General features: G+C 42.6%; 1 protein-coding gene across 1 annotated transcript in view; it reads left to right on the forward strand.

Moving 5' to 3' along the window:
- Positions 1–11,538, forward strand: part of HEPHL1 (hephaestin like 1) — a 60,849-nt gene that overhangs the window by 46,597 nt on the left and 2,714 nt on the right. Inside the window, 5 exon segments of the mRNA XM_030559679.1 lie at positions 1,543–1,649; positions 3,649–3,871; positions 5,153–5,292; positions 5,892–6,051; positions 11,422–11,502. Of these exon segments, the coding sequence (XP_030415539.1) occupies positions 1,543–1,649; positions 3,649–3,871; positions 5,153–5,292; positions 5,892–6,051; positions 11,422–11,502 (711 nt within the window).

Consider the following 11,538-nt stretch of genomic DNA (forward strand, 5'->3'; position numbering starts at 1 on the left):
CATTGGCCACTGTCAGTAGACAGATACTGGGCTAGATGGACCTTTGGTCTGACCTGGTACTGCCATTCTTATGTTCTTATGTAGTAGTGGCTGCACTTTGCCTGCACATGTCTTGGGGGGCAGAATGCTTCCCAGCGCACCTGTAGTTCCACGTCCCCTCCCAAATCCAGGGTTGTGCCTTTAAAAGCCTCCCTGGGCCCTGCAATTCACAGTTGCCAACTTTCACGTGGTAAATAAGCGCCCCGACTTTCACAGTCAGCCAAAACTCAAGCTAATCCCAGAACCCCAACACTCTATGTGACTAGATCTACCCCCAGCATACAGTCTGGGACTGTGGTAGGCCCGCTGTGCACCCCGACTCTCTCCCCCCATTGCCCCTACCCCCCCTTGCCCATACTTGCCAGGAGCCGATAAAAAAAAAAAGAAGCAACAAGCTACAAACCAAACAAGCAACAAGCGAAAAACTAACCAACAAGCAACTCACAAGCCAATTAAGCCAAAACCCAAGCCCAATTTCTGTGGGTTTTTTTGTTTTGTTTGTTTTTGGGGAGTTTTTTTGTGTGTGTTTGGCATGTCTGCCCTGCATAAGTACATAAATCAATACAGTAATGAGCAGCAAGGTTTTGTCCCATAAATTTAGAATAATAGTGGTAATGCAGTATTTGTGTGACATTCACAAAGGTCAGAGCCATATCTGAGGTTCACCATTTTTTAGTATACATTTATTATTAGAAAACAATATATACAACTAAACATAGTAGTAAATGGGGTTTCTGTTCACCCGTACCCTAAGCACAGACATTACAAATAAATCTTGCCAATTTTAAACTTTAAAATTGTCCTTTGCTGTGATGCCTACTAATAATCTTGACATTGTGGTATGCTGAGACCACAGCCTAACATGCTGACCAGTACTGTCTCATTGTTTCCTTGTACTCCCCTGTCTCTCTACTGTATTAATATGTTGTCTCATGTCTTATACATAGATTGTAAGCTCTCTGGGCCAGGGACCATCTTTTCATTCGGTATTGTATGGCATTTAGCACAGTCAGGTCCTGGTCTATGACTGGAGCTCCTAGGCACTATGAAAACACAAATAGGAAATAATATTAATAAAAGCAGTAGAACAGGAGGAAAATAATCTGCTGTATTATTTTTTAAAATATAGAGAATTTAATGTGGCCACAGCAGACAGTTTCTTCAGTCAAATTATTTTGTTTTGTAAAATCAGGGATCAACACACAACTGGAGACACTAATCTCATACTAATACAGTTCTCGATCATTTCATGCTACATAACCATTATAAGAATCTTCCAGTTTGCCTCTAACCTCTGATAAAGAACAAAATGTTTTCAGCATCATTATCAGAGTTTGCTTTCAAGGGCATCAGCCCATTATAACACAGCTTCTCCTCAATGCATATGACGCACATTTGGCTCTTTACATTTCTGATTACGAGACTGTCAGATCTGAATTATATTTTAAAAACTCATAACATCCAACTGCTGTTGGTAAAACTGTTTTCTCACTACCGTTTCAGGGGAAATAAATACATACAGATGGAATGTTCCAGAAAGGTCAGGTCCAGGTACTTCTGATCCAAACTGCATCAGTTGGGTTTATTATTCAACAGTGAATTTTGTCAAGGTAACCGGGAAATAGTAACTAAAGGTTGTTATTTTATGTATAGCTTCCTTAACTGGGGCTGGATCCTGTGAACCTTTATTCACTACTTGTCTGAGGACTATTGGCATGAGGACAGGTTTACAGGACTGGGTAATTCATGCTTTTGAAGATGACAGCTGATGATTAAGGCTACGTTTTAGTCACAAGTATTTTTAGTAAAAGTCATGGACAGGTCACAGGCAGTAAATAAAAATTCACAGCCTGTGACCTGTCCATGACTTTTATTAAAAATACCTGTGTCTAAAACTTGGGTGGGGGGCTGCGGGTGTTGGGGGGGGACAGTCTGGAGATACTGTGGTTACTGGGGGGAGGACTCCGCTGGTCTGGGGGTGGGGGAGGGTTGGCAGGCCTGGCAGGGGCTCCCTACCCGGCTCTGTGTTTCAGCAGCTTCTAGGCAGTGGAGGGGCACAAGCACTGGCTGCCACACCTCCATTGGCCAGGAACTGCAGCCAATGGGAAATGTGAACTTGGGCAATACAAGGTGCAGAGCCCCGCCTCCAGCCTCTCCGCCGTCTAGGAACTGTGGGGCCATGCCAGTGGGAACCCCCCACCCCGAAGTAAGTGCCCCTCCAGCACCCCTCAGTCCCCTACCTGTAGCCCCCTTCCACACACCTAAACTGCTGCTGCTGCAGAAGTCACGGAAATCATGGAATCCTTGACTTCTGTGACATTCGTAAAAGTTTCGCAGCCTTACTGATGGTGCATGAATAAGGCCAAATTTGTCCCCATGTATAGTCCATTGAAATCAGGGGAGTTACACCAGGACTAAATTTGGTCCTTAATGTTTTATTTTCAAGGAAAACTTCAGGGCAGTTTGGGTGGAGGTGGGACTTTGCTTTATTTCATGAAAATCTAAAAGGTAGAAAGTCATTGTTACCATGTTAGACTTTTGTGTCAACTAAATGCACCAACAGACAGGCATAAATAGCACACAGAATACATGAAGCTAAGAGGAAGAATGGCTTCTGGTTTATTGATTAGTAATCAGATGGAAATGTTTTTGGATTCCCAATGCAGACAATCCCCATTCTCCTTTCAGCACTTGAACAGAAGTCTCTTGCATGGCAGGGGTCAGATTTTCAGAAGACCTCAGGCACCTTGATGAAGCAGCCACATTTGATGAAGTGGCTTATGAGTCAGCACCTCACAATGCTCTTGTGAAATTCTGTCTCTCAGGGTGTGTCTGCAATCAGAAGTGTGACTGCAGCACATGTAGACATCCCCAAGCTAACTTTAACCTAACTGGCTTAAAGAACAAAAGCAGTGAAGCCACAGCAGCACAGGCTAGCGTCTTGAGTACATACCCAAAGTCCCAGGTGGGCTTGTACAGCCCCTGCTGCCACAGTTTCACTACTATTGTTATTTGAGCTCACTAGCTCAGGTATATCTAGTGGTGCTGCAGTCACACCTCTTATTGCAGTGTAGATAAACCTTTGATCCTTTTGAACTGATATGTGCTCCGCATCCAGATATCTCTATGCATTCTTGCTTGGCTCTCCCATGTGCACATGGAATTGAAACAAAATTGGATAGCAAAAATCTGGGTCGTAGAAAATGTTTTCATCCATTTTGGGCGTGAGGAATGGAAACTAAATTTTTCATTTACTTCTTACAAGATGGTGGCAGTTACAATTCCAGGAGTTGGAATAATTATTTTTATGTCTATTATTTAAAAGGTTTTATAAAACAGAGATAAATTGGAAGTTTGAGTTTATAGTAGAAAACTATGTTGTAGTCCTGACTGTCTCAACTCCAGGAAGCATAGCCACGGTCAGTCATTCCTTTATTGCATGGGAAAATATAAGGCTCAGCTCTAACTGATATATATCATATCTGTATTTATTTATTAGTTATGTTATGTGAACTATCAATAATTATTAATTTAACCACAGCTCAATGTTATGGTTAATAGCAATGTTATGTACTGTGTATAATGTCTTTTTTAAAAATCTAATTGCAGGACACTTACAGTGGTTTGGTTGGGCCACTAGTAATTTGCAGAAAAGGAATACTAAATGAAAAGGGTTTAAGGAGAGATATTGACCGTGAATTTGCTCTTCTGTTCATGGTCTTTGATGAAAATAAGTCCTGGTATTTGAATGAAAATATTGAAAAGTATCTGCATAAGTGTTCTGATGACTTTAATTACTCCAAGGACTTTCTGGAGAGTAACCTCAAGCATGGTATGTAGGTTTCATTGGTTGCAGCAGCAGTTTATCCAAGAGACTAATGAATTCATTTTTTAATATAATCCTTTTAGAAGACTGTTAGATTGTCTTGCAATTGTATAATCTTGCTGTACAGTCCTCACGAACAAAGTAGACTAAGTCATTATTGGGCCAGATTGCTACTAAGGAACAAGGGTGCATTCTGGGCATCAATAACAAACCTGGAATCAGCCAGCAGACTTTGGGGGACCTTGACAAAAGTTTTCTTAAGAGTTAGTTTATATTTCTTTATGTGCTGAATGGCTCAAGACCCTGATAGCTGGAGCATTCAGGATATATTCCTGGTCTTGGATCACTCATTGACTTTGCTTTATAGTTCTTATTTAAGGGCCAAATCCTCCTCCGCCACTGTAGTGTGAGTGCACAGGGCAGAAAAATCAGCCAAACTACCAGTGTATGTGGAGAGGCCATTCCATGACCTCCTGTCACTGCAGAGTTGTGCTCCATGTTGGCACACTTTGTAACAGCATCATCATGAAGTTTGGGAACTGGGGGCCAAGTGGCAAGAACCTACTGGCCAAACCTCTGGGTAGGGGATAGAACAGATTGGATGCTATAGTAGCAGCCAGAGAAAAGCCAAGTTTGTGTTTCTGCACATTTCTCCCAGTTGGAATGGGATTCCATCCCCACGTGGGTCCCCTGTACAAAGCCCGCTCACTCAGCACTTTATATTAAGATAGATTAAAATTTGCCTTATGCATTGCAAAAAACTGCTTATGGTGCTGGGTTGAAACTGAAATGCAAACTGTACTGTCTCTTTGCCTGTAACCTTTGAGATGTGAACAACAACTTTACATTTGAAGGCCTGGGTCTGATTCTCCACCTTCTTGTTTCTTGACAGCCATTTGCACTGTTGCCAAGTGACCCTGATTCACCACTTTGTTACTTGTTTTATGCTGGGATAACTCCATTGGATTTCAATAGACTTACATTGGTGTAAAACTGGAGTAATGCAGTTATGAATCAAGCCCAGTGAGTGCAAAGTGGGTGTAAAATGCTACCAGTGACCTAAGTGAGGGTAGAAGTCTGATTCGGTAACGTTTTACTTCCCATTTTCACCCACTTTGCACAGATGTAAGTAATGACATAAGACGATGGAAAACCCTGTCCTTGGTCTCTGCAAAGAGAAAGCAAGAACAAGGGTATGGTACTGGTGTTTCTCTTCAGCACCCTCTCTCTTTACTGGACACATTTAGTCCACTAGTGAGAATCACTCTCACTTTATAATCCTTTCAGCAATTAACGGGAGGCTGTATGACAATCTCCGTGGGCTAACAATGAAAGAAGGTGAAAACACAAACTGGTACTTGATAGGAATGGGAAATGAAATCGATATCCATACAGTCCATTTCCACGCAGAGACCTTTATCTTCAAGGTTGGTAAAAACAAAGTAAAATCTTTACATTTTGATGGGAAATTTTTGCAAGATCTTCTAGCTTCTAGCCTGATCCCACAGCCTTTGCACATACACATGATTTGTCATCAATGGGAGATTTGCATGTGAATACTGCAGAATTAGTTAGAATTTTGTAAAGCTCATGGTTCATATGCCTTTGTGTGGTAAAATATAAATGAATATCAATAGTTAAGGTGTGCATGTGCTACAGGACAATAGAGGATGGTTCACACAAATTGAAGTCAGTGGGAATTTCACCTGCATATTTTAGGGTTCAGTGAAGCCCCGTGTTCTGTATTTATGTGTTGAAAGAACTATTTAAAGAGCTTGCTTTAAAGCAAATACCAACCATAGTATGGTATTTAAGGCATCATTGATGTTGCTAATGTAGCACCTGAAATCATTTGTATTAATCTGTATTGCCCCGTGGCCCCATCCCCACTGGGTGAGGCGCTGTACAAACGCATAACAAGGAGGGCAGCCCTGCTCCAAAAAGCTTCCAGTGTAGTCAGAACATGAATGCGTTGTTTCAGGTGTAGTAATGAAAGTCTTCATGATGCTTTTTTGTCTTGCCCCAGACGGATAATGATCACAGAGCAGATGTGTATGACCTTTTCCCGGGGACATTTCAAACAATCGAACTCATAGCGGATAACCCTGGAACATGGCTTCTGCACTGTCATGTAGCTGACCACATTCATGCTGGCATGGAAACAACTTTTACCATCAGCAAATCAGGTATAGTATTTGAAAATGCCATTTCATGACTGTGCGCTGGTCTTACAGCTGTTCAGATAAATGGCAGATGGTGAAAAAACATAAGGCTTGGGTCAGCACTGTCAGTATGCTTCCATGCCCCATCAATGGCTGGTTCCAGGGAGTGGACCTACACTGCAGTGTGAACAGGCAATGTTATCACTGCTGCCTTCTGCAAATTTTAAACCTCTTGGAGACCCAAAAGAGCTCCTCGAATGAGTACTGCTTGAAGGGAACCACTCTTGGGATTGTGCTGGTTTTATCCCTCCTCTAGGTGGAACTGAAGTTGCTTTGTGTTACCATAACCTGCTTTTTCAACAAGTCTTGCCACCAGGGATCATCACAAGAGTTTCTGCTAGCCTAAACCAGACAAGCAACTAGTGCAGGGGACAGCAACTTCCAGAAATGGTGTGCCAAGTCTTCATTTATTCACTCTAATTTAAGGTTTCACGTGCCAGTAATACATTTTAACATTTTTAGATGGTCTCTTTCTATAAGTCTATAATATATAACTAAACTATTGTTGCAAAGAATCCTGTGGCACCTTATAGACTAACAGACGTTTTGGAGCATGAGCTTTCGTGGGTGAATACCCACTTCCTCAGATGCATGTAATGGAAATATCCAGGGGCAGGTATATGTGTGCTAGCAAGCAAGCTAGAGATAACGAGGTCAGTTCAATCAGGGAGGATGAGGCCCTGTTCTAGCAGTTGAGGTGTGAAAACCAAGAGAGGAGAAACTGGTTCTGTAATTGGCAAGCCATTCACAGTCTTTGTTCAATCCTGAGCTGATGGTGTCAAATTTGCAGATGAACTGAAGCTCAGCAGTTTCTCTTTGAAGTCTGGTCCTGAAGTTTTTTTGCTGCAGGATGGCCACCTTAAGGTCTGCTATAGTGTGGCCAGGGAGGTTGAAGTGCTCTCCTACAGGTTTTTGTATATTGCCATTCCTAATGTCTGATTTGTGTCCATTTATCCTTTTCCGTAGAGACTGTCCAGTTTGGCCGATGTACATAGCAGAGGGGCATTGCTGGCATATGACAGTATATACGCCATCATATGCCAGCAATGCCCCTCTGCTATGTACATCGGCCAAACTGGACAGTCTCTACGGAAAAGGATAAATGGACACAAATCAGACATTAGGAATGGCAATATACAAAAACCTGTAGGAGAGCACTTCAACCTCCCTGGCCACACTATAGCAGACCTTAAGGTGGCCATCCTGCAGCAAAAAAACTTCAGGACCAGACTTCAAAGAGAAACTGCTGAGCTTCAGTTCATCTGCAAATTTGACACCTTCAGCTCAGGATTGAACAAAGACTGTGAATGGCTTGCCAATTACAGAACCAGTTTCTCCTCTCTTGGTTTTCACACCTCAACTGCTAGAACAGGGCCTCATCCTCCCTGATTGAACTGACCTCGTTATCTCTAGCTTGCTTGCTAGCACACATATATTTACCTGCCCCTGGATATTTCCATTACATGCATCTGAGGAAGTGGGTATTCACCCACGAAAGCTCATGCTCCAAAACGTCTGTTAGTCTATAAGGTGCCACAGGATTCTTTGCTGCTTTTACAGATCCAGACTAACACGGCTACCCTCTGATACTAAACTATTGTTGTATGTAAAGTAAATAAGGTTTTAAAAATGTTTAAGAAGCTTCATTTAAAATTAAATTAAAATGCAGAGCCCACCGAACCAGTGGCCAGAACCCGGGAAGCGTGAGTGCCACTGAAAATCAGCTTGTGTGCCACCTTTTGCACTCGTGCCATAGGTTGCCTACCCCTGAACTAGTGAATATGGTGCGTAGAAATTAGAGATGAACAAGATCTATTAGATCATGCAAAAGTGAGATCTAAAACTGACCCAGTTAGCTTCCTCAGCTTCCATTGAAGTCAGTTGCAGATGCAGGAGCTTGGCACTTAAAATCAGGCACAGGGGCCCAGATATACAAAGGTCTTTAGATGCCTAGCTTCCATTGAAATCAGCGTAAGCTAGGAGCTTAAGTACTTTTGTGGATCTGGGTCCTGGTGTCTCAAGTTGGGCTCCCAGAAACAGAGGCACCAAAAATTAATGGACGCATGACCATTTTAAGCACTACAGCAGCCGTTAAAACTAGAGAGAATTTTACACTGGATTGAGTGTGGCTCTTTAATTAGAGCAGAGGATTGAGTGTGGCTCTTTAATTAGAGCAGAGGATTGTAAATTACTGTTCTCTGTGAATTAGGCTGGCAGAATCTGGTCCTCAGTAACTGAAGTCTTTTGAGCCTCTCAGATGAAAGTCCCTGTATCTTTACGTCAAATGGGAGGAGACGCAGCTTCAGAACATTGTACTTCTGCTCTAAATTCATTTTCTTTTAAACGCCTGTTTACGCACATTAATAGCCTATTTTTATAAATCATTGTCACAGCTTATGATGCAAAGTGATTGTTTTGGAATGTTGACTTCATACCTGGCACATGTAGTCTGATCAAGTGCTCATTAGGTGTGGTACAAGTTCATCCAGTGTTGGCCTGGGCCATTAGCACAGAGAAGAGCTGCCATTTGACTGTGTATGTCAGCTTTGAGTTTTGGAATCATCCTTAAGTAGATGCTGAGATCCTCGAGTTATGGCTAGACTGAGAGCTTCCTGTTTAAACACTAATAGAACAGTACATTTAGCTACTAAATGGGAGCGGTTGCATATTGACTAGGGCTGATTGAAAATTTATTGTCAAAATGTTTTTTTTGATGGAAAATTTTGACTAAATTAATTTTTTTCGAAGTGTCTGTTTTACATAGAAAAGTTCTGTTGACAAACTGAACACCTGTTTTCAGTCAAACATAAAAATATTTTTATTCTGAAATGCTGCCGCACTGCCTCATGGGAACTGTAGTCAAGGTGCTTCATGCTCCCATTGTCTGTGAGCCTGGTTTCCCTGCCAGGCGTCATCTACTATGTTATATCATGGCAAAGTGACTTTCATGAGGCACTGCCTCCTCTCACCTAGAAGGGAGACTGAGGTGCATCATGGAAGATGTAGTCCAGCCAGGTAGCCCAGCATATAGAGGAGAATGAGAGCATAGGGTACATGTGAGCATGGGGCACAATTTTAGAATTGAAATATTTTGGTGCAGGGACAAATTACTGTCAAGTTACTTGCCCAAAACTTAAAACTTTCCACAGGAGGAAAAAGCAATTATTTTTCAGCCATCTCTAGTGTTGAGCTTCTCTGAAAATATAGCCCTAAAGAAAAGCTGTCAGCTCTTTAAAGACTTTCTTAATACAAAAGAAAATTAGAAAAAATGAAGTAAAAACCTATAGCAAGTGAGCTGGAATAACTTTTCAGGAGGGTGATGAAGAAGACTAGATACAGACATTGGACCCAGTCCTGCCTGTGAATAATGCCCATTGGTTCCAGTGGGAATTGTGAGTACACAGCTAATGCAAAAGCAAGCCAATCTAATTCATGTTGTGCTTGAGAGCTTTTCCCATCAAGTCATTTAGAAATCTTACACGTGGAAAACATTTTTATTTCATTTCTGGTAAAAAGACAATTTATAAATTCTTCTCAGGGGCACATGCTTACATGGAATATGTTTATCGGGCAAACCCTGCCCACAGCTGGGGTAATGATACTGTGGTCTGGGAATGTCCACAGGGGCTGGGGAAAGAAAGCCTCCCGTGACCAGGTGCTCCACAGGTGCTACAGCACATTCAGTGACTGCTGTAACCCCCCCTGCCCGCCCCCAGTAAGAGATGGAGGAATACACAATGGATTTTGCTCACAGTAATGTAAGGATTAAGCTGAAATTCCCCTTCACTGTCCAATGTGAATCAGTTCTGTAATTTTCACTTATTCTGGGTGTGAAACTTCTATTGATCTGAGTGAAAGCATGCAGAACTAATGCAACTGAGATCTCTGCTGTTTATAGGTGTAACCCTTCTGCCAGTCAGAGCTGGCAGCAACAAGGGCTGGGTTCAGTATCTAGGGGTTCCTTTTCAACAATACAACACAAAACCAGCTTGAGCCCTCACCCAGTGACCTGGGACAATTACACACCACCCCCTGGATGCCTCTAAGAGGCAATACTTCCCCTCTCACAAGCACAGAGTCTGAATGTAGCAAAAAAATATTAATAAAAGGAAGGAAGTAACTCAGCATTAATTCGGGAAAACATCACAAACAGGATTCATAAACTTAGACCATGAGCAAAAGACCCAACCCCAAGTAAGTTGGGCAGTGTCCTTTTCCGCTGAGGTTCTTAAGTCCAGCAACCCAAAAGTCCCTTTAACATGCTCATCCCTTCTCTGCACCCCACTCACAGTTGCTGTCCTTGGTCAGTGCAGACCCAGAGTTCACCTCCTGCCCTGATTGGAGGGAGAAGGCAAGGAGGTACTTTACACGCTTCATTGGTCAGGCACTCACTCACCACCTCTCTCTGCCAGCTGCCCAATCACCACACATCTCTGCAGGGCTCTGCTCTGGCCCTCTCCCCCAGCCATTCTGTCAATCACTGCACCTCTCCACCAGCAATGCTGCTGGCCACTCACTGCGCCTCTCCACCAGCCATGCTGCTGGCCACTCACCAAGATGTTTTCAGAGCCCACTACTTAACACAGCTCTCAATTATTGCAGTTCTTAGTTGGGGAGCCTCACAACTGGTGTACACTGGGTAGTCGCTTGGATCAGACACACTATTCCAAAGCAGATCTAATACTTAAACTTAAGTATCAGTGATTTCAGCTCTGTAGCATGTAACAAGACTTTCAAATGACTCTAAATTAGCTCTTTTATTACACGAGAGGAGAAAGCTCAAATAGTATCTATAGCCATTAAGCAGGGCCCACCTCAATACAGCTCCCAGTCCCTACCCTTGCTCATCTCACTGGGATGTGGAACCCATGTCCCCTACCTAGCGAGTGCCCTCCATAGGGCTATGCCAAGTACAGTTCTGCTGCCCTTGATTCACACAAGGATAACAACCCTTTATTACTCCTGCCCCAATAACAAGGGGACTGGGGATCCAACACCAGCCCAAAGTGATCATTTGGACAAGTTGAGCACCTAGGCAGGGTGGGTGTGCCCTTACAAACAGAGATCAGCTCCTGAAGTCCTCTTCCACAGCCCATCACTAGATGTCAGCAGAGAGCTCATTCAGACTCTGCTTACATAAGAAAGGGAAATTTTGCCCTTAAAACTACCCCTGAGCTACTGGCAATCTCTGCCTGAAACTTTGTTGGCCTAATCAGAGTTTCTATTTGCATTACCTAGGTAGAATAAACGATGCATTCACTGTTTTCTCAAACCACTAAAATCTGCTTCTTTATACTGTTTTCAGCCTAAGTAAACTTTTATTTTTTTACACAGATAACAAAGCTCCTTTAGAAGGGGAAGTAACAACCACAGCATATGACTCAATTCGTGTCAAAAACCGGGCTCCTGTAAAGGGTATGGATTCATTTTATTTAAATAATATAAACTTAA

Source organism: Gopherus evgoodei, chromosome 1, assembly GCF_007399415.2.
Source record: "Gopherus evgoodei ecotype Sinaloan lineage chromosome 1, rGopEvg1_v1.p, whole genome shotgun sequence".
NCBI classification, from domain to species: domain Eukaryota; kingdom Metazoa; phylum Chordata; order Testudines; family Testudinidae; genus Gopherus; species Gopherus evgoodei.